General features: G+C 45.0%; 1 protein-coding gene across 1 annotated transcript in view; it reads right to left on the bottom strand.

Moving 5' to 3' along the window:
- The window catches only part of BIN3 (bridging integrator 3), a 68,018-nt gene that overhangs the window by 28,441 nt on the left and 14,676 nt on the right, over positions 1-24,901 (bottom strand). Inside the window, exon 2 of the mRNA XM_069766958.1 lies at positions 1,707-1,752. Within this exon, the coding sequence (XP_069623059.1) occupies positions 1,707-1,752 (46 nt within the window). The remainder of the gene's footprint in view (positions 1-1,706; positions 1,753-24,901) is intronic.

Here is a 24,901-nt window from a genome sequence, read left to right as displayed (position 1 = left end):
GTGATTACTTCACAATCCCCATTGTGTCGTATCCGACGGATTAGCAAATATCTATGTTCCATGACAGCAAAACTGAAGCAGAACTGTGTAGTGAAAGGCAGTAATGGGAAGTGCCGGGTAATCTCTGTGTCCATGATGTCAGAGCTGCGCCTGCCCACTCTCCGGTGACAGAAAAGCTGGGATGTCTGCAGATGATGTGGGTGAGAAGGTACACACTTACACACAAAGGGAGGCCTTGTGGAAGATGGGAGTAAAAATCCCAAAATATACAGACGGCATCATCTACCCACTGTATGGTAGAAGGGCAAGCGCCCACCAGATCATGGGCATGATGATTACGCTGTCAGTGTATGGAAAGGTCCTGGGGGCTTATCAGACCTGATAGCATTTCATATATAGTCATTACTAGGGTTGAGCGACCTTTACTTTTATAGGATCGGGTCGGGTTTCACGAAACCCGACTTTCTCAAAAGTCGGGTCGAGTGAAATCGGCCGATCCTATAAAAAAGTCGGGGTCGGGGTCGGCCGAAACCCGAAACCTAATGCATTTCAATGGGTTACTATGGTTCCCAGGGTCTGAAGGAGAGGAAACTCTCCTTCAGGCCCTGGGATCCATATTTAAGTGTAAAAGAAAGAATTAAAATAAAAAATATTGCTATACTTACCCTCTGACGCGCCCTGGTACTAACCGGCAGTCTTCCTTCCTTAGAATCAGCGCTTGAAAGACCTTCGGTGATGTCGCGGCTTGTGATTGGTCGCGCGACGGCCCATGTGACCGCTCATGCGACCAATCACAAGCTGCGACGTCACCGAAGGTCCTTCAAGCGCTGATTCTTAGGAAGGAAGGCTGCCGGAAAGAAGCAGGGCGCGTCCGAGGGTGAGTATATTCTTATTAGGTATATACTCACCCTCGGACGAGCTACCTCTGCTTTCAGGGATGTAACATCCCAAATCGGGCGAGGGTACGGCCTACTCTTGGTGACAACCTCTCCATCCATGCAGTCTGAGATCAGCGGCATGGCCCTCTGATGATACCTCCTTCCGGGTAGACCAGGGGTCATGGTGAGCCAAGCACTGAGCTCTGCCTGCCATCTCCCTGCCCGCTCCACGTGGGATCTATGCCCGCTGGTCTCACAGCTTCTTTATTTATCATCATGTCGTAAGGAAGCTGCAAATATAGGCTGCAATCCCCTGCAGAGCAAACTCATGGCAGTGCATACATGTGTACGGTAGTGTCAGGCAAGTGGCAGAGGACGATGGCAGGTCTATATAGGTGGCTCTCTGTCAGTTTCAGAGATATTCAGAGGAACAGTACAGCCCATTCCTGTTTTGTGGATAAGTGGGGACAACACCGATTTAACCCCCCAGAAATTAATCACTTATCTAGCTTGACGTTAGGTTATAAGCTGTGATTCTGGGGACACTATTTCAAGGATTATTCTACCAACTGGTAAATACGACCATGATAAACCTCCTAGAACCAGAATGTGGGGACCCTAAACTGTTCCGGGCAGCAAGCTGAGGGGTACACTGAGAACCCCATCTGCACAGACTAGGAAAGGTCGACATGAAACATGTGCACAATAGATAAAATGAGCATCAATTGGCTCTCAGAAGACTGAAAACTTCAGGACGACTGAGGTTATAATACTGAAAAAAAATAAAGCATTGTGATTTATTAGATCTATTATCTTTTATTTACTTACGGCTTTAGGAACTATCTGCCTTTTGGGTCCAACCTTAAAAGGGTTCCTAGAAGATATAAGATAACAGGTATGAAAGCAAGAAAACATACGGATAAAGGTGGCGGCTGCAGGTGGCAAGCATCTTATTTTACTGTATGTTATCAATCCGCACAGCATTTTTGAAATATAATATATTTATTTATTTTATCCCATGGTCTACAGTGTGAGGACACTTCTGATTCACCACCTCCAACCCTTTCCTAAACATTTGTTCCGGCATCAGGCTTCTGACCAGAGAGCGAAAAAAAAAAAAAAAGGCACACAAGAGACATTCGCTTTTCTCTCATCTTTGGTGCAAAATATACATCTACACTAGGTCCCGACACCTGTACTGCGGGGCATGCATGGAGAGACTGTGTATGCCAGGGCCAGATGTGGCAGGATGGGCCGACTGCCCACTGGACTATGGATCTGGTTTGCAATTGTGAAGCCACATATTAGAATTAAAGGGGTTTGTCCACGACTACGATATTGATGACCTTTTCTTAAATTAATCAAATTCAGATTGGTGCAGACCATACTATATTCCCTAAATAGAACCTATTTAAAGGGGCTGTCCCACCTGAAGCAAACTTTGCATATCCACAGAATATGCCAGAAATGGCTGATGTGGCCCCAGCTGTATGATTCACATTTATTTTGAGATTAGGGCTCCGATATGTGCTGTCAGGAACAAAGAGGGGACTGTTAGAGATTATCAAAAAGATTCATAGGACCCTGGTCCAGCGGCCATATTGGTAGTCTATGGCCGCCTGACCAGTGACCTACTTGCCGGCGTCACCACCTCTTCTTGTGATTAGTAGGCCTGGAGTGGTGTCATCATTGCAGTATAACACACGCATGAGGTTACGCCGAGGTGACTAATCAGAAGATCAGCACCATTAAAAGGATAAGAGACTAGAGGACTTGCTGCAAGTATTTTTTTATTTTGACCCGGAGTCAAAACAGATATGGCCCAACGTTTTGATCTTGAGTGGTCTTTGTCAAGGACTTGAGGGTAGCAAGAGCTGGGAACCAAGAAATACGGCCTGAACCTTGCACAGGCCCCGCACCTTGCACAGGCCCCGCACCTTGCACAGGCCCCGCACCTTGCACAGGCCAGCACCTTGCACGGCCCCGCACCTTGCACAGGCCCGCACCTTGCACGGCCCTGCACCTTGCACGGCCCCGCACCTTGCACGGCCTCGCACCTTGCACGGCCCCGCACCTTGCACGGCCTCGCACCTTGCACAGCCCCGCACCTTGCACGGCCCCGCACCTTGCACAGGCCCCGCACCTTGCACAGGCCCCGCACCTTGCACAGGCCCCGCACCTTGCACAGGCCCCGCACCTTGCACGGCCCCGCACCTTGCACGGCCTCGCACCTTGCACGGCCCCGCACCTTGACGCATTTCCTGGGCTGAGATCAGTTCGTCTAAACTGAAAGCTCCATCAGTTTATGTCTTATGAGTATTGTCACTTCGCATCCTACACTTTGAATTAGGTAAAGCTCCAAATTATTCACCCCCCACCCCACGGCCGGTAGATGAATGAATTCAGCATTTTTTATATTATTTTATAGGGGGATTTCCAGTCGTGACGCTGCATTTATTAATAGATTACATTCCTGTATTAACACATCTCACCTAGAAATCCTCTATAAATATCTACGCTAGTAACTAACAATACTTTCTTTTCCATTACACCGATGTTGTAAGAAGCTCAAAACGGAAAAGCAGAGCAAGCGTGGAGAAAAGAGGAAGAGGGGTGCGAGTATTACCGCACCGATAACACGCCGTTAACCCTAGCTGATCTTTTCCTGTCTGCACTTACACAGTGGAACAGATCTGGCCGGGTTTTCCTAAAGTAATGTCTGCTTACTTATTATGACGCGAAAAAAAAAAAAAAAATTTCTAAATAAAGAATATATACAAAAAAAAGCTTTACTAACAAGATGTGGTTAACTTTTCAGATGTATGCAAAATTAGATGAAGCAGTCTGAAAATTCACCAAATTCATCACAATGACCCATTCCAGAAGACACCCCCTTGATGCCGCCTCTCGGGTGACCTTCTTTGCTCCACTTCTGGCAGCTACAATTAGTCGCCATTTGGCAGACATTGTCACATTTAAGCCTAAACCATTTGCTGAAAGCAACAGCCCTTGTCAAAAAGCAAAAAATGTAAAAACAAATACTAAAAATGTACTAAACTTTAATGATGCAGACATTGTTGCTTGTCAGACACTATTTTCGACATAATTCACCTATTTGAGGCAGGCGACCATGTCTTGGCATCTGCCTCAAATAGGTGGATGCTGGCGAAAATTATGTCCGATCAAGAACACTGCATCTTTAAAGTCAATGGCTCCATATGCGAAAAAAAATCTTCAGACATAAGTCTCGATGGGGCATCCCACAGTAGCCTAAGGCTACTTTCACACTTGAGTTTTTCAGCTTCCGTCACAATCCATCGTTTTTTGATCCTGCATTTTCCCATAGACTTGTATTAGCGACGGATTGTGACGGATGGGCGTCCATCGCGTCCTGGATGCATCGTGTTTTGGCGGAATGGCATCACGAAAAAAAGTTCAATGTAACATTTTTTTCGCACGTCAGATCCGCCATTTCCTATCGCGCATGCGCGGCTGGAACGCCGGCCCCTCCTCCCCGGGACTTTAGAATGGGCAGCGGATGCGTTGAAAAACTGCATCCGCTGCCCACGTTGGGCCGAATTTGCACAACGTCCGTCGGTACGTGGCGCCGACGCTTTGCGACGGCCGCGTACCGATGCCAGTGTGAAAGTAGCCTAAAACACAATGTGAACACAGCCCAACGCATGGAGGCAAAATTTGGCCTAGCTCGTGAAGAATGGTCTCTACCAGAACGACGACCATGTATCCCCCTAAATGATCAACTTTGGTGGTCCTAAAGATTGTTTTGTACTCGGTTAACATCTGTGTTGGTCGATTCCATTGTTCTGCTCCATAACACTAACATACAACTAAATTGACAGTGTGCCGGCTCCATTGCACAAGGTAAAAAAAACAAAAAAAAACGGAACATGCAGCAATTTTTATTTCATGCAAAATTTGCAATAGAGACTGTTGACAAAGACGTGAATGAAGTCTCGGCAAAATTATTTTTTATTATATCACAGAAGAGTTGACAAATCTCCAAAGGTGTTTCTCTGGAACGTATACGAATAGGAAACCTTTTGGAGAAGCCGATTTTCTGCCATCAAATAGGGGCAAGAGGGGGCAGGGTATAAAGGTCACTAAATACATGAATCACAATTTCATGTGTGCTACTGCCAAACAATGTGGACCTTGTCTTGATGCCCTTTGAAGAGGCGGTCAACTTCAGAAACCCATTCAGCTGCTTTTTTTTTTGGGGGGGGGGGGGGAAGCAGCTATCTAATGAAAACTGCAACTACCGTATTCATTTTTAGGTGCCCCATGTCGTCTTTTCACTTACACAATCTAATATTTATAATATGCTTCTGTCAAAATTAGCTAAATATAAAAAGAAGATTCTTGAAACCAACTCCACACCAAAACCACCACCATAATGAATTGGACTCAAACCTGTTTAAGGGTCAGATTATCTGACAGAAGTAAATGCAATTTAATAAAAAAAATGTGGAAATATAATCTAAAAAACAATAAAAAAATAAATCTGTATTTCTTTGCAGAAATAATATTTTCTAGCTTAGAAGTATGGAAATGTGGCACAGGAGAGATTCACTCAAGCCTATGCCAAAGCGACATATCCTGAACACATGGGTAACAATGATATAATGTAAAAGTGCTGTAATCTGGTGACAGATGGTCCGGAAATATTACTATACTGCTAATCAAGAACGGAACGGGAAAAAAAAAAATCCATGTAGAGAATAGCCTTAAGGGACCCTAACAAACAAATACGATTGGCTGCCGCACACGATCATGTGACATTTATTCAGAAGAAATAAGTCGGTATGCACAGAAGTAAACGGAGGACCATCATCAGACCCCACAAAGTAGTATAGGAATGAGAACAAAATACACAAAATTAGAATATCAGCAAAAAGTTAATTTGTTTCAGTTCTTCAATACAAAAAGTGAAGCTCATATTATATAGAGTCATTACAGAGTGATCTATTTCAAGTGTTTATTTCTGTTAATGTCGATGATTATGGCTTACAGCCAATGAAATCCAGAAGTCAGCAAATTAGAATACTTTATAACACCAGCTTGAAAAAATGATTTTAAAAACCAAAATGTTGGCCTACTGAAATATATGTTCAGTAAATTCACTCAATACTTGGTCGGGCTCCTTTTGCATCAATTACTGCATCAATGCGGCGTGGCATGGAGGCGATCAGCCTGTGGCACTGCTGGGGGGTTATGGAAGCCCAGGTTGCTTTGTTAGCAGCCTTCAGCTCGTCTGCATTGTTGGGTCTGGTGTCTCTGATCTTCCTCTTTACAATACCCTATATATTTTCTATGGGGTTAAGGTCAGGCGAGTTTGCTGGATAATCAAGCACAGTGATACTGTTGTTTGTAAACCAGGTGTTGGTATTTTGGCAGTGTGGACAGGGGCCAAGTCCTGCTGGAGAATGAAATTTCCATCTCCAAAAAGCATGTCAGCAGAGGGAAGCATGAAGTGCTCTAAAATTTCTGGTAGACGGCTGCGCTGACTTTGGTCTTGATAAAACACAATGGACCTACACCAGCAGATGACATGGCTCCCAAACCATCATTGATTGTGGAAACTTCAAAATTTACTTTCATCTGAAAACAACAACTTAGACCACTGACAACAGTCCAGGACTTTTTCTCCTTGGCCCAGGTAAGACGCTTCTGGCATTGTCTATTGGTCATGAGTGGCCTGACACAAGGAATGCGACACTTGTAGCCCATGTCCTGGATACGTCTGTGTGTGGCGGCTCTTGAAGCAATGACTCCAGCAGCAGTCCACTCCTTGTGAATCTCCCTCAAATTTTTGAATGGCCTTTCCTTAACAATCCTTTCAAGGCTGCGGTTATCCCGGTTGCTTGTGCATCTTTCTCTACCACACTTTTTCCTTCTACTCAACTTTCCATTAATATGCTTGGATACAGCACTCAGAACAGCCGGCTTCTTTAGCAATGACCTTTTGTGGCTTCCGCTCCTTGTGGAGTGTGTCAGTGACTGCCTTCTGGACATCTGTCAGGTCAGCAGTCTTCCCCATGATTGTGGAGCTACAGAAACAGACTAAGGGACCTTTTTAAACACTTAGGAAGCCTTTGCAGGTGTTTTTTGTTAATTATTCTAATTTACTGAGACAACGACTTTTAAGTTTTCATTGGCTATAAGCCAAAATCATAAGCATTAAGAGAAATAAAAATGTGAAATAGATCACTGTTTGTAATGACTATATAATATATGAGTATCACTTTGTATTGAAGAACTGAAATAAATTTACTTTTTGATAATATTCTAATTTTGTGAGAAACACCTGTATAAAAGATGTCAGGAGAGTGAAAACTCACCCCTATGACTTCTATACACCCCAACAGGGTACATAAAAATGGGTACTTGATATAAGGACTCTGCTGACAACTGCACTAAATTCTAAGCTCATGGAGTAGAAGCTAGCTACTGTGATGCTAGTCACTACTCATGGACAGGCCACAAGGCTGGGTAATCAAAAAGGTCAGAGGTCAAAAGCCAGGAGGGGACGTCATAGACAGGGGTGACACAAATGAATAGTCAGGTCACGGTCCAGGAATATAGCGGATCATGCAAAGGGTCGAGGCAAACAGATGGTCAGAGCGTGGTCCTAGGTCAGACAGCAGTAGATCAGAGCACTTAGCACAGTGAAACAATGCAAACAAACACCAGTGAGAAAGAAGCTACAACTGGCACTAGTCTGAGGCAGAGCTGGCTAAATAGCCAGGTAATTATCCGAACAGAAGACACCTGGAAAAAGCTCAGGCAACACCCCACTCCGATTCGATGACTAAACGGTCATACAAAACAGTGACTGCTCAGTACGCCCCAGGATCCAAATGGGCACCTGAGCTGTCCAGCAAATACTGACAGCACAGCACACCGCTGCTTCAGATTTAATGGCAGACAGTAATTCATTGCATTCTGACACACTAAAAGGTGGAATCATGACAGTACCCCTTTTCTAGGGAGGGCCACAGGACCCCTATATTTCCCAGTAAACCTACGATGGAAGGCGCTGACCAGACGGCTCGAGCTGGAACCCAGGATCTCTCCTCTGTTCTGTATCCCTTCCAACGGATGAGATACTGGAGGGAATTATGGACTTTCCAAGAATCAACAATTTTTTTGTACCCCGTACTATAAATTGTCACTGACAGAAACTGGAGGAGGATAAGGGACAAACTCCTTTAACAGTGATCTGTGAAACACATTCAGGATGAGAAAAGATGGAGGGAGTTTTAATCTAAAAGCAACCGGATTAACTACAGTCAAAATTTCAAATGGACCAATAAACTTGGGACACAACTTCCCTGAAGCCACTTTCAATCTAATATTTTTGGATGACAACCAAAGTTTAGCACCCATTTTCAATATGGCAAATCTATCCTCAAATTTCTTCCCCCCCAAAAAAGCTCTCCAGAACTTGGAGACAAATTGCACCTTCCTATCAGACACAAATGTTCAAAGGAATTCCGTGCAATCTCACCACATGACTGATAAACAACCTGGACAGTGTCTCAGCATTGGGTGACCCTGATAAAGGAACAACATGAGCCTTCCAGACAAAGGCAAAGCCGTAACGAAATCCATGGACAAATTAGTCCACGTTCTTTCTGGAATTGGCAATGGAGTCAATCCCCAGGCTGGCCGGTTATGACAGACTATAGGACGAGCGCAAACCTTACAAGCGGATACAAAATCTGTAATATCATTAAACGTGGATGGTCACCAGAAGAGTCTAGCAATAGCTTTCAGCGTGGCAGTGACCCAGGGTGACCACTCAAGATGAAATCATGAAACTCCTGCAAGAGGCGTAATCTTAGATATACAGGCACAAATAATGTAGATACTGGAGTAGCGGAAGGAGCCAAAGGAACCTCATGGATTTTCAGCATAAGCTACGGTACATTTTTATGATCCGTCACAACATCTTATGATCCTGCTTGAGAATTATGGTTGAATCCTCCAAGGTCATTTCAATGTCAGGTAGAGTGAGGTTACTAGAGGGAGGAAACACAAGAAGTTCAGTTTTGGAGAGATTCAGTTTCAGATAGAGGGAGGACATGATGTTAGGGTACCGTCACACAGTGGCATTTTGATCGTTCCAGCGATATATCCGTGACGTTCCAGCGATCTCGCTGTGTCTGACACGCTCCTGCGATCAGGGACCCCGCTGAGAATCGTACGTCGTAGCAGATCGTTTGAAACTTTCTTTCGTCGTCTAGTGTCCCGCTGTGGCGGCATGATCGCATGGTGTAACAAAGGTGTGCACGATATTGTATACGATGTGCGCATAGTAACCAACAGCTTCTACATCGCACATACGTCATGAAATTATCGCTCCAGCGTTGTACATTGCAAAGTGTGACAGCAGTCTACGACGCTGGAGCGATATTGTTACGATGCTGGAGCGTCACGGATCGTGCCGTCGTAGCGATCAAAATGCCACTGTGTGACGGTACCCTTAGAGGCTGCGGACAAACAGTCCTTGGTATTTTGCAGTAGGGTGGAGGGTGATGTCAGGGGAAGAAGTGTATACAGCTCTGGCAAAAATTAAGAGACCACCACATCAAAACCCTGTCATGGGCAGCCCAATCTCCAGACCTGAACCCCATTGGAAACCTCTGGAATGTAATCAAGAGGATGATGGATAGTCGCAAGCCATCAAACAATGAAGAACTGCTTACATTTTTGCGCCAGGAGCAGTGTGATAGACTGGTGGAAAGCTGCCAAGACGCATGAAAGCTGTGATTATAAATCATGGTTATTCCACAAAATATTGATTTCTGAACTCTTCCTTAGATAAAACATTAGTATTGTTGTTTCTAAAGGATTATGAACTTGTTTTCTTTGCATTATTTGAGGTCTGAAAGCACTGTTTTTTTTTAAATTTTGACCATTTCTCCTTTTCAGAAAAAAAATTACTAAATTTATTGCTTGAAAATTCGGAGATGTGTCTGTAGTTTATAGAATAAAAGAACAATTTACATTTTACTCACAAATATACCTATAAAAGAAAAAAAAAAAATCAGACAAACTGAACATTTTGCAGTGGTCTCTTAATTTTTGCCAGAGCTGTAATTGGGTGTAGTCAGAATAGATATGCTACTGGAAACTAAATCTACTAGTGGTTTGTCCAGTAAGAGCTGTGTATAGAGAGAAGAGAAGAGGGCCTGATGAACCCCGATAGTAAGGGGACGAAGAGAGGAATTAAGATTTAGCAAAAGACACAGGGCAGAAGCGGTCAGAGAGCTAGGATGAGTCCTTGATAGAGTGGAGTATGTGAGGCGGAGCTGGTGATCTACAGTGTAAAATGCAGCAGAGAAATCCAGGAGAAACAGCAGAGAGAGTAGTGACCATTATATTTAGCTGTTAATTGATCGCTAGACTTTAGTGAGGGCAGTTTCAGTAGAGTGTAAATAGCGGAAATCAGATTGTAGAGCAGGGGTGGGCAATTAATTTTGCCATGGGGCCGCATGAGAAATTGGGAAGGTTTTAGAGGGCCGGACTAATATAATTAACTCATTTTTACCCAATACTGTAGTATACATATGCTATCTTTTCCCCCACTTTAGGTAGTATTCTCCATGTAGCCCCCAATTATTGTGTCACCCTGTGTATTCAACACTCCTGTGTCACCCTGTGTATCCTGCACCCCTGTGTTTCTCTGGATATTTTTCACCCCCATGTCACCCTGTGTATCCTGCACGCCTGTGTCTCTCTGTGTATCCTGCACCCCCGTGTCGCCCTGGGTATCCGGTGGCTGCACTATATGGCTGTGTCCCCTATATTACCCTCCGCCTCTTATAAGTACGGATAAGAGATGCCACCTCTGCCATTCACCTCCAGCCCAGAACACACGTGCTTCCTACAGGACTGGGCCCTGCTGATTCTGCGGATTGTTTTGGTTGGATTTCCCTGGGAGCAGATATGGACCCCAGACACACAGGCTTCAGCTGCGGATTAGTGTCTCGTCATACCCGTGTCGTGTCCACCTCGGCATTAGGTAGTACATGGACGTGTACATTCCCCGGGTCTGCACCGTTCGTCTTCCCATCACACATCCCCGCTGGCCTCCTCTCCATGGCTCCACTAGAAAATGCAGGAATCCTGTCACTACCTAATGCCAGAAGGGCCGGCTCGGCCATGGGCGTGTGTGAATCGCTGTCCCCGATCCGGTTTTCTTTGTCAGTCAGGGAGCCGTTTTGCTCCCCCTTATGAAATAACTTGCACTTTTAGGTGAGATGAATAATTTACATAGGAATCCTCCCTCACTCTCCCCAGCAACACAGGGACCCCCTCTACCCCCGACAGCGTGGCTACTCACCCGAAGGAGACCACCAGCCAGCAACTTTCACCGCAGCACATCCCGCATGGCGGTGGAGTGACGTACAGGGCCGGCCAGTGAGCACCGCCCCGCCCACCCACCAGCGTCGCCCTGACCGCCGATGCAAGATCACATGGGGCCCCATATGATCAACGCATCAGACAGCGGGCGGAGTCAGTGGGTATGGCAGGGTGCAGTCAAATGACCAACGCACTCCGGCAGCCATCTTAATCATGGGCTGCTCAGAAGCGTCTGGCCGAGCGGTGTCGGGGGCGGGCCGTTTAAAATCATCAGGCGGGCCGGATGCGGTCCGCGGGCCGCATCTTGCCCAGGTCTGTTGTAGAGGGTCAAGAAGAGAGTTATCTGAGAGAAAGTGGATCAGACAGGAGTGGACCAAGCATTTCAAGGGTTTAGATATGAAGGAAAGATTAGAGACAGGTCTATAATTAGCAGCACAGTTCTGGCCGAGGGATGGTTTTTTAAGTAAAGGGGTAATGATGGCATGTTTAAATGAGGAGGGAAAGCTACCGGAAGAGAGAGGTTAAATATTTTAGTTAGGTGAGTGGTGACAACCGGTGAGAGAGACTGCAGGAGAGGTGAGGGAATAGGGTCACTGTTGCAGGTTGGCCGAGAACAAGCGAGGAGCCGAGTAACTTCTTCTTCTGTAACAGGCTCAAAGATGGCTAGTGAGCTTGAAGTGTGGCAGGGAAGGGGATCCAGGCACTGAGATATTCGCTGAGGTTCATGATGGGGGCCTGTGCTTTAGGGCTCAAGAGGGGGTGTATGGTTTCAAAAAGTCGTTTTGGATTGTTATATAGTGAAGTGAAGAGGGTGGTGAAGTAACATTGTTTGGCCAGATGAAGCGCAGAGTTATAAGTTTTGAGTATGAACTTATAGTCGATGAAATCCTCTGCTAAAAGCAATTTTCTCAGCAGGATCCATCTTAAAGCCTTCAGCAGATACAATGAACTCCAGGAAAGATATTTCTTGAACAGAAAAAGTACTGTAAGTTTTTCCAAATTTTGCTAAGAATTTTCCCTGAGCTAATGTAAAACAAAACGAACATGTCCATAGTGCGAATCCAGATCAGGAGAAAAAAAATTGAATATCATCAAGGTATATCACATGAACCTTCCAATAATATCAGAAAAATGTCATTCATAAAATTTTGAAAGACTGCTGGTGCATTGGTTAAACCAAAAGGCACAATAAGATTTTCATATAGACCCTCAGACATTAAAAACGCTGTCTTCCACTCATCACCCTTCCAGATACGTATCTAATTATAAGCCCCTATAATATCAAGTTTAAAAATCACTTAGCTCCAGTAAGCTGATTATATAGGTCGGGGATAAGTAGAAGTAGGTACGGTAAGTATTCTTTACCGTAATTTTGTTTAGTGCACGGAAATCGAGAGAAGGGAGAAGCCCCGCATCTTTCTTTTTCACAAAAAATGAAAATAAAAACAACAACTACAGGCGAGGAGGAAGGACGGATTTGATCCTTCCGTAAACTTTCGCTTACATATTCTTTCTTGGCGGTACGTTCAGGTCCTGAAAAATTGTACATGTGAGCTTTATGCAATTTAGCATTAGAGATTAGATTAATGAAACAATCATAAGCAAGATGCGAAGGTAATATTTCTGCCTCTTTTTCCGGGAACACATCTCCAAAGTCTTTCAGGGTAGACCCTCAAGACCAGTGGAGCAAATCTGTGCAGAACTAAGACAATTGGCAATGGCGACAATTTGAATGGGTCTTTCTAACCTAACTGTCCCTAATCCTAATTTAAAAAAACAGTCTTGATTCAATGAAGTTGGCAGCAGATTCACAGTCAATGAAAGCAAGTATACAGTGGGTACAGAAAGTATTCAGACCCCTTTAAAATTTTCACTCTGTTTCATTGCAGCCATTTCGTAAATTCAAAAAAGTTCATTTTTTTCCTCATTAATGTACACTCTGCACCCCATCTTGACTGGAAAAAAAACAAATGTAGTTAGCAAATTTATTAAAAAAGAAAAACTGAAATATCATAGGGTCATAGGTATTCAGATCCTTTGCTCAGACACTCATTTAAGTCACATGCTGTCCATTTCCTAGTGATCCTCCTGGAGATGGTTCTACTCCTTCACTGATAGGACTTGATTTGGAAAGGCGCACACCTGTCTATATAAGACCTCACAGCTCACAGTGCATGTCAGACCAAATGAGAATCATGAGGTCAAAGGAACTGGACAAGGAGCTCAGAGACAGAACTGTGGCAAGGCACAGATCTGGCCAAGGTTACAACAGAATTTCTGCAGTACTCAAGGTTCCTAAGAGCACAGTGGCCTCTATAATCCTCAAATGGAAGAAGTTTAGGACCACCAGAAGTCTTCCTAGACCTGACCGTCCAGCCAAACTGAGCAATCGTGGGAGAAGAGCCTTAGTGAGAGGTGAAGAAGAACCCCAAGATCACTGTGGCTGAGCTCCAGAGATGCAGTAGGGAGATGGGAGAAAGTTCCACAAAGTCAACTATCACTGCAGCCTTCGACCAGTCAGGACTTTATGGCAGAGTGGCCCGACGGAAGCCGCTCCTCAGTGCAAGACATATGAAAGCCGCATAGAGTTTGCTAAAAAACACATGAAGGACTGCCAGACTATGAGAAATTATGAAACCAAGATAGACCTTTTTGGTGATAATTCTAAGTGGTATGTGTGGAGAAAACCAGGCATTGCCCAATACAATCCCAACAGTGAAACATGGTGATGGCAGCATCATACTATGGGGGTGTTTTTCAGCTGCAGGGACAGGACGACTGGTTGTCATTGAAGGAAAATGAATGCGGCCAAGTACAGAGATATCCTGGATGAAAACCTCTTCCAGAGTGCTCTAGACCTCAGACTTGGCCAAAGATTCACCTTCCAACAAGCAATGACCCTAAGCACACAGGTAAAATAACAAAGGAGTGGCTTCAGAACAACTCTGTGACCATTCTTGACTGGCCCAGCCAGAGCCCTGACCTAAACCCAGCTGAGCATCTCTGGAGAGACCTGAAAATGGCTGTCCACCAACGTTCACCATCCAACCTGACGGAACTGGGGAGGATCTGCAAGGAAGAATGGCCGAGGATCCCCAAATCCAGGTGTGAAAAACTTGTTGCATCATTCCCAAGAAGACTCAGGGCTGTACTAGCTCAAAAGGTGCTTCTACTCAATACTGAGCAAAGGGTCTGAATACTTATGACCATGTGATATTTCAGTTTTTCTTTTTTAATAAATTAGTAAAAATTACTACATTTCTGTTTTTTTTCAGTCAAGATGGGGTGCAGAGTGTACATTAACGAGAAAAAACTTGATTTTTTTAATTTACCAAGTGGCTGCAATGCAACAATGAGTGAAAAATTTAAAGGGGGTCTGAATAATTTCCATACCCACTGTATACTTGCTTTCATTGACTGTGAATCTGCTGCCAACTTCATTGATTCAAGACTGGTTCTTTAAATTAGGAATAGGGACAGTTAGGTTAGAAAGACCCATTCAAATTGTCGCCATTGCCAATTGTCTAAAAGTTCTGTACAGATTTGCTCCACTGCTCTGACAATCATCAAGACTTAGGCATTTCCCACCGCCTTGCTTGTCTGTGGGCGTATCATGCAGTCCGGAAGAGAATGCCCTGTGTTGGAGTGGCCCGAGAGTTGGTAGCTCCAACCTCCAAAGGCTCATCACGCCTTTCCCGAATTCTGCAATTCAAATGAATATCTTGGGTCATGGTCTCCTTCAAGAAACTAGGTGGAGCATGTAGAGCCAGAGCATCCTTGAGTGTACCTGAGGGCTGCATCATTGCACAGCACGTCAGTGGACCATTGCCAGAATTTGGTACAGAAATCCTCAGCGGTACGATCCCCTCTGTGTCTTTGCCTCTGCGACCTGGACCCTGTAAGGTGCGTCATACATTATCCCTGAAGTGTAAAAAAAAAAAGACCGTTCTGGGGCTAGTGGGGACAATGTGCGCCCAAGTCTTAGGGCCTCCTCGCAGTAGGAACATGATTATTCCCATACGTTGGGACTCATACTCTGAAGACTGGGGTCGCAGTGTAAAAAATAACCTACAGCTCTCCCTAAACACCCTGAACTGATCTTTCTCCCCTGAAAATGTATCAGGGAGAGGAACTTCTGGTTCGGAAGAGACCAGTTGTACATCAGAAGGTAGAGTTGTTAGAGTTCCTGCTGGCAGCGGAGGGTTCTGGATAGCATCCATAACACTAGTAAGCTGAGCCTGCAGTTGAGACTGGTGCTCTCTGGCCAGATCCAGAACCACCCGAGTCAGATTCCTCACTTGATCGCAAAGTGTGCGAATTGGTTCCATATTGGCGGGAGGAAAAAAAAAAGGAATATGGCCAATTGTAATGTGACGCTAGCCACTACACGCGGACAGGCTGGGTAAACAAAAAGGTCCATCTGACACCTGGTCGCGACTGTGCGGTGACGGTGACATATAGACGACAGGCTCCACACCTTCCCATCTACATGGCGGCTTTTCTACAATGATGTGACAGCCCATGGCGTGTGGTGGAATTCAAACAATGCTGAAGTCATCGACCAAAAGGACTTCCAGGACGATTGTGTGACTTGCACAGGGGTTTCGGCCATCTTTTCTCCAAATCATATGTACAGCAAGTAGCAAATCAACTGGACAGACAACATTCCCTTGCGTCAGACGTCTGGCTGGTTTCAGTAGTAACAGCTGCCCTACCTATTCCCAAGTAACAACGGCTCCCTCCCCTCTCCTGCTTAAAGAATAACTTTTGGATTTTAATTTTTATTTCATAAATCAAGAGTACTTAAGAAACAAAGCAACTTTGTAATATTTTATCATGGAAATCTGCTTCTTTCGCCGCCTGGGTTGATCTTTCTCTCTCAATTCAGCAGTAAGATCTGTGTTCAGTGAAGATAGATTTTCCCATTACCGAGATGGGAAATGACAGTTGGTGCTTTTAAAATTCAACAGAGTGGGCGGAGCTAGAGGCCGACAGACGTTCTGCTGCACGTTCTCCTAAACTGACAGTGCGGCGGATTTGACACTGCGGATCTGCAGCTTATTTTCCATGCATTTTACAGTAGCATGTAAAGCTATGGAAAACCAAATCCGCAGTGCACAGGCTGCGGAAAAAAATGCTCAGAATTGCTGCAGTTTATTTTCTGCAGCATGTCAATTCCTGGTGCGGATTCCGCAGCGTTTTACACCTGTTCCTTAATAGGAATCCGCAGGTGTAAAAACGCAGGTGAAATCCGCACAAAAACTGCACTAAATCTGCATTAAATCCGCGGTAAATCTGCAGGTAAAACGCAGGGCATTTTACCTGCGGATTTTGCAGAATCCGCACGGAAAAATCCGCAATGGAATCCGCAACGTGTGCACATACCCTTACAGGTCTCCATAGAACTTTATGAGCACCAAAATGTTACCTCTGAATTGGGAATTCTGAGAATGGATGATCAGTCCAGGGGGAGAAAGAGGCAGATTTATCCAATAAGAAATATTACAAAGTTGTTTATTTTCACATGTACCGCTCATTTATGATAAATAAAATTAAAACAATGGTTACTCTTTAATATTCACACTGGCCCCCTCTTCATTAATAAGAAACAGCAACGCTAGCTTCTGGGATCCCCACAATTAGCTGGAGCGCCACCACAGGTCAGCTGGAGCATTACATGGTACTCCCTGATAGACTACGCTAGGGATACTGGATTGAACAAATTACACACTGAGCAAAGCAAAAATTATATGAAAGTGTACCCATCAAGTGATAATGCAAATTATAAATATAATATAGTGCGATGCTCGTTATGGAATGAATGGCAGACCATTCGGAAAGATTCAAATAGAAACAAGGAGGTAAAACCGAACAAAAAGGTCCAATAAATGAGGGTGAGAACCAAGAAATAATTAAAGTACAAAAATTTATTCAAGACAAAAAGAAGGGTAGTACAGGATGATAAGATGACAACAACACCAAGTGTATAACTGCCCGCTATACAGAATGACCTATATATATATATATATATATATATATATATATATATATATATATATATATATATATATATATATATATATATTATATATATATTAGCTGAAGAGCCCGGCTTTGCCTGGGCATAGTAAATATCTGTGGTTAGTTATAGCACCTCACTTCTCTTATTTTCCCATCACATCTCTCATTTTCCCCCTCACATCTCTCATTTTCCCCCTCACATCTCTCATTTTCCCCCTCACATCTCTCATTTTCCCCCTCACATCTCTCATTTTCCCCCTCACATCTCTCATTTTCCCCCTCACATCTCTCATTTTCTCCCTCACTCCTCTCATTTTCCCCCTCACATCTCTCATTTTCCCCCTCACATCTCTCATTTTCCCCCTCACATCTCTCATTTTCCCCCTCACATCTCTCATTTTCCCCCTCACATCTCTCATTTTCCCCCTCACTCCTCTCATTTTCCCCTCACATCTCTCATTTTCCCCCTCACATCTCTCATTTTCCCCTCACATCTCTCATTTTCCCCCTCACATCTCTCATTTTCCCCTCACATCTCTCATTTTCCCCCTCACATCTCTCATTTTCCCCCTCACATCTCTCATTTTCCCCCTCACATCTCTCATTTTCCCCCTCACATCTCTCATTTTCTCCCTCACATCTCTCATTTTCCCCCTCACATCTCTCATTTTCCCCCTCACATCTCTCATTTTCTCCCTCACTCCTCTCATTTTCCCCTAACACTTGTCATTTCGACCTCACATCTGTCATTTTCCGATCACTCCACTATTTTCCCCTCACTCCTCTCATTTTGCAGCGCTGCAAGGCTGCAGTTCTAAACACTGTGCATTGCTATTCATAATGTTATTCCCCCATCACTAAAAGTTATCATCATGCACAAGTGCACCACGGCTCCATTCATCTTCTATGGGACTGCCAGACAATGCAGAGTGCTGTCCTCGGCCATCTTCCCCACTCTTATAGAATGAACGGAGAGCCCCATCCAGACAGGGCATTTCTGAGTCGCATTGGTAAGTGATAATTTCTCCATAAAACTAGACATCTGTTCAGCTCCTCCTGCCAGACACCATGATAATCGTCCCTTTAACATGACATCAAGGCCACAAGCAAGGTCTCCTGCTTCTGTGTTTGGGCACATATGTCATTGTTTCAGATTAAAATGTAAAAAAAAAAAAAAAAAAATCAAACTAAGCATGAAGCGAGGCGATGCCACCCTCAGATTTTACAGAAATATTTTATTACTCATAAGATAAGTGGGTCATACATTGCTAAGCTTTTTAATAAACAGGGCAGAGCAGCAGATCTAGTGATGGTTATACACCCACGGGAAGATGAGACTTCACAATGAACGGCGGTGAATGAGAGGATGAACAGAGCCGTCTACGCCCGTGTACAGGGGCATCTCCAGCGACCACGCTTTATCTGATCACCAGATATCCGAACGACGATAACAAAATGTAATAAAACAGTGAAACACGCGAGCCGTGTCGGCACCAAATACAGCTTGGCGTAGTTTGGAAATACACGAAGTGTGAATTTAGCCTAAAGCCCACTGCTGACTCCAGACCATGCAGTGCGGGGTGTTTAAGGGTGGATTCACAAAGTTATACACCCCTGACAAATCTACTGCAAAATACAAATGTCTTAAGCTGGCTATACACATTAGATAGTGGTCAGCTGAACGGTCGTTTGGCCGACAGTCATCTCTCCTGATTTTCCCATACATGGGGGCACTCAGCACTGTCAAGCGTTTCCACTTCCCTCTATGAGACAGCCATTCCCAGAATAATCGTGCATTAGCTTACCTCCAAAAGAATAAAAGGATCAGGCGATTAATCTGTCACCGTTTTGTTGCTAGGTAACCTGAGAGCAGCATGATGTAGGGACAGAGAGCCTTATTCTAGTGATGTGTCAATAACTAGGCTGCGTGTTGTTGTGTTAATAAAATAAGTATATTATCAGCACGCAATTATCACTACATGACTAAATTTCTCGTGCCTCCTAGTCAACTGCTCTGTGTAACCCCGCCCCCACCACTGATTGGCAGCTTTCTATGTACACTGCATATTGACAGCCAATCACTGGTGTGGGCGGAGATATACACAGTTCAGCATTTGAGCCCTACTAGATCGGCAGCAGAGAAAACAGGGATTGTGTCAAAATGACAGAAAGCATCACAGCAAGTGACATCACTGGAATCAGGGTCTCAGCCCCGGCGTAATGCTGCTCTCAGATTACACAGAAAAAAACTTACTGACAAATTCCCTTTAAATTCCAATTGCACGATCCTTATGTCCACCGACATCATCTGTCGGAAGACAGTCAAGAGGCCACCATACACAATAGATGAAGATAATATTTGTTTCACCCAATCCACAGCGTAAAAATGTTTCAGTCCATTAGACTCTCAGAAATACATAGAAGAATAAGGTAAACTGGGAAGAGATGCAGAAGAAGAAATGTGACAGCCGTCGTTACGGAATCTCTACCTAGTTTGCGTTATTCTAGTAAGAATCCATGCAGGTCTGTGGACGGTCACAAGGATCGAAATGTCACAGTATAAGAAGTTTAGCATAAGCTGCATATGTTAAGCAAAGTCACAAAAACCTAATCTTGTAGAGATCGGGAGTTACTGTCAAAAATCGTCCGTTTGATGCTAGAATCAGTCAACACAGATCTAATCTCAGTATTCTGCAGCTGTGATTAGGCTACGTTCACATTTGCGTTGTGCGGCGCTGCGTCGGCGACGCAACGCACAACGCAAATATGAACGCATGCACAAACGCTGCGTTTTATGACGCATGCGTCGCTTTTTGCATGGTTTTTGGCACAGGAAAAACTGCATCATGCAGCGTTCCCTGCGGCTTGACGCATGCGCTGCAGCGACGCATGCGTCGCAAAATGCAAATGCAATGCATGTCCATGCGCCCCCATGTTAAATATAGGGGCGCATGGCGCGTGCGTCGCCGCGGCTGCGCCCGATGCAGCCGGGAGCGGCGCAAATGTGAACATAGCCTTACTGGTGACATAGGGAGGCCTCGTACGAGGACTGGGGAGTAGAAGACTAGAAAGGACACTTCTGTATCAGGCCGATGCACAGACTGGCTGCAGATCTCCTGACCAGCGGAGGTCAGAAGATCTGCCAAGTTCAGGTGGAGACCTGCAGTCAGTCCAGAGTACATACAGTCCTGAGGGCTAGCTCCATTAAGGACTGGCAATATGTTTGTGCTGCACTAATAATCTCTCCTCCTGCCTGCCATGTAGTAGATTGAGCTCCAGGCAGGCCAAAGACTTCCGATCACTTATTCCTGGCTCGGTCTCCCCCTCCTTCCGCCTGGGCCCACAAGTCATACAATTATGGGCAGGTAATCGCTGGCTGCGGCCTGGACTCCTTCCTGTTTATTGTTACAGCACAGGAGGACACAGACTACGTCACTCATGGGGAACGCCAAATAAGATCCCGAGGATTGTCCCCAGGTCCTCACACTCCTTCACTGCCAAAATGTCAGGAAAACCATCAATGCCACCAACTCCTCCATGGGAAGAAACCTAAAAGAATCAAACACGTTGCATCAGGCTTAAGCCACCTAGACTACAGGGGTGCGATCTGGACGCCCCTTACTGCGCATTATTCCTGAGCCGTCAGACATCAGAATTTACCACTCAACTGACTGAAGGCTTAAAAAGGGGTCTCCAAGAAAAGAAAAAAATAATTGTCAGTAGGAATAAGAGTAAGATGCCCCAAGTCACCCCCCACCTATAATATGATGCCTCCATAACACCCTCACACAGTACGATACCCTACAGCATAAGGCGCCCAGTCATCGATCCCACCCCCCACACTTTGATTTCTCCATAGCATCACAGCACCCCATACAGTATGACTCTCCAGAGCCCCCCACACAATATGATGGCCCCCACAGCCCTCTCACACACCGTATGATTGCCCCACAGCCATACACGCTTTATGTTCCACAAGTAGTGACCAACAATAAAAAACAAAATACTACTCACCTAGTCCCATTCCACCGTGCGATGCGCTGGTCTGTGCTGTGTGTGGACTGAGTGTCCACGCAGCAGGCACAATCTAGTAACATCACCAAGCCTCGAGACTCAGACACAGGACTGCTAAGGTAAGAAGAGGCTGCTCACACTGCTGTCCACCCTGTCTATCTGATCTAATACTGGAGATACCAGAGGTGCTGAGGTAAGAAGAGGCTGCTCACACTGCAGTCCACCCTGTCTATCTGATCTAATACTGGAGATACCAGGGGTGCTGAGGTAAGAAGAGGCTACTCACACTGCAGTCCACCCTGTCTATCTGATCTAATACTGGAGATACCAGTGGTGCTGAGGTAAGAAGAGGCTACTCACACTGCAGTCCACCCTGTCTATCTGATCTAATACTGGAGATACCAGGGGTGCTGAGGTAAGAAGAGGCTTCTCACACTGCTGTCCACCCTGTCTATCTGATCTAATACTGGAGATACCAGAGGTGCTGAGGTAAGAAGAGGCTGCTCACACTGCTAGCCACCCTGTCTATCTGATCTAATACTGGAGACACCAGTGGTGCTGAGGTAAGAAGAGGCTGCTCACACTGCTGGCCACCCTGTCTATCTGATCTAATACTGGAGATACCAGAGGTGCTAAAGTAAGAAGAGGCTGCTCACACTGCTGTCCAGCCTGTCTATCTGATCTAATACTGGAGATACCAGAGGTGCTGAGGTAAGAAGAGGCTGCCCACACTGCTGGCCACCCTGTCTATCTGATCTAATACTGGGGATACCAGAGGTGCTGAGGTAAGAAGAGGCTACTCACACTGCTGGCCACCCTGTCTATCTGATCTAATACTGGAGATACCAGAGGTGCTAAGGTAAGAAGAGGCTACTCACACTGCTGGCCACCCTATCTGATCTAATACTGGAGATACCAGAGGTGCTGAGGTAAGAAGAGGCTGCTCACACTGCTGTCCACCCTGTCTATCTAATCTAATACTGGAGATACCAGAGGTGCTGAGGTAAGAAGAGTCTGCTCACACTGCTGTCCAGCCTGACTTTCCAACAAGAAAGCAGTTTTAACTAACTATAGTGTTTAGAACCTTAGACAAAACAAATGTGATTTGCTAATTAAAAGGCATTTAAGAATTGATTAATTGACAATACTTTATTATTTTTACTTTTAATTATCGATAAACCTATTTAAAAAAATAAATCAATTCATAGTCAGAAATGCATGGCACAGTACTTTAGAGCCATGTTTACATGTCAGGGTGAAATCCAAAGCTGGCCTACTTATTTCTACTGTAGATTTGCATGAAAATGTTCCGATGCATGTGAACCAAATTGCAGAGACCCTATTAGCTTTCATGCAATGCAAATTTCACAAATTTTGGCCAAAAATTAAAATCACTGTGAAATAAATGCTATTTGGACATACTCTATATGACTGCAGACTACTGAATACTCATGGTGCGTGCACCACACGCTATCAGGATTCTCTGGAGCTGAGAGTGGGCGGTTACGTGCAAACTAGATGTGCGCGGCCTCACTCAAGTCACTTGCATTGAATGAGGCCGTGAATATCTAGTCAGAATCTGGCCGGAATTGTGTAAATCGCGTACTTGCGGTCATACACACTCGCCGCCATCACCGGAGAATCCTGACAGTGTGTGGTGCGCACAATGTGAAGATTAGTCCGTTGTCACGTAGAGTGACAGCAGACTTTCATCCCAAATCTGGACAAGCTCATTAAAACAGTTAGTCCCAAGATAGAAAGTTATCACCTATCCAGCGTTCCCAAGAGTAGTGCTTTGGAACTCGGGAACCAAGCTCTGCAAAGCCCCATCTTGAAAGGAAGCTTCAGCTACATTCATGGTCAATGGGTCTTTTGGAGAAAGGGGGGCAAGGCACATAGCAAGTGGAGCAGAGATCCAGCATGCACATACTCCATTTGAGATGGGACGCTGCAGAACTCGGCTGCCAGTTACCAGAGTTCCGTTCTCGGAATTGCAAATGGATCGTAGCGGTTGGGAACTCCATCAATAAAGAACATATCCCCTATCCTATCTAGCTTGAGATTAACCCTTTAAAGGACGATAGACTAGAATGTACTATAAGGGACTGCACTGTATACAGTCAGGCCCGCTCTCCTATTAAGCAAAATATATTGTGCCATTTTGACTATTAGGATTTCATGAAAAAATACTCCAGTCTCAGAACTTCATGAGTCCAGAATATTCTTAAGGAGAGTGCTCCCTATATGTCAATCTCACAGTGATTGACAGGCTGCGGTGAATGCACATATGGGAGAGGGGAGGAATGGAGAGACTCATAAACTGAGTGTCTGATCGATCCTACTAGCCACCGTTCTCTGTGCAGAGGCCGGAGATGAATGTGCTCAGTAGCGTCCGCTATATCACTCCTCTGTCCCCTACATCCTGTATAGACATATTACACCGCGCATCTGCGCCCATCACTAACCATAGACGTATCACCGCCACCTGGAAATAGACTTTCTATAAACATCGGATCAGCTCACCGTGGATAACAAGCGTATAGTTATAGCAGACAGGAAGGGGAAAGAGATCGAGGAGGAAAACAGGAACAGACTGAGGTCTGACCACTAATGATTACCTATCGACACGGCCAGACCGACACACACACACACACACCATGCCTACCATAGGGAGCACTAGCCTCAGCATCTGTACACACCGTCAGTATATACCGTGTATAACACTGTGTACACTGTCATTATACAGAGATCAGCACACCCCTGACGGCGCTCGGGTCACATCTCCTCCACTTCTCACAAGTTTAGTCTTCATTCTCTCTCGCCATACTCTTCTCCCCCCCAACAGTCGGGATGTGCCCGATTCTGGCACCGTCCGTTATCTGGCAGCAGCGGATAATTAAAAAGAAAAAATAATTATGAAAAAACAAAAAAAAAAGAAAAAGAAAAAAACCACAGTAGATATGCACATGGCAACGAGCTCGTCGTCAGCCAATAGGGTGTCGGCGGTGGCTGGACGGCGTTTCGGAGGCTGGCTATGCCTCGGTATATTTAGAAGGCCTGACTCACAGCTTGTTTACAGTACAGATCTCCAGATGGACTCGTGGAAAGCACAATCCACTGCAGGGAAAATACACAGATATATTACTGCTTTTTAACATCTCCAGAAGAGGGCTGCGTTAACCCCTTCCCACTAACGCAAGCATTGTGATAGCACAAAAACCGCACGTTGTTAAACGCCTGCACAGGCCCAGTTCACGAAAACTAAATCCCATGTAGGGGAATCCGTGACGGAAGTGGCACCGATAGCCGTCCCAGGCTCCTCAGATCAGCCATAAACTAGGGATAAAAAATTACCACCCCTACAAGTCCAAAAAAAAAAAAACCTCTCGAAATCCAGGCGCTCAGATGCCTGAAATCAGAGTGGTAGCAGAAATGGACGGGTGAGGCTTCTTCCATGGAAATTCTTGGCATGGCGGAGGGCTGCAATCTGTTCTCTGAGAGGAGTAGGATATAGCAGCTTGTGGTAACGTTATAATGTATGGATCATGGCGACATCTCAACGCAAAAAAAAAACGCAACAGCCTAGCAAATTTACATCT

The sequence above is a fragment of the Ranitomeya imitator genome, chromosome 4 (assembly GCF_032444005.1).
Source record: "Ranitomeya imitator isolate aRanImi1 chromosome 4, aRanImi1.pri, whole genome shotgun sequence".
Lineage (NCBI taxonomy): Eukaryota > Metazoa > Chordata > Amphibia > Anura > Dendrobatidae > Ranitomeya > Ranitomeya imitator.
The sequence above is the reverse complement of the archived record's forward strand: the minus strand, read 5'-3'. Positions and strand labels throughout refer to the sequence as shown.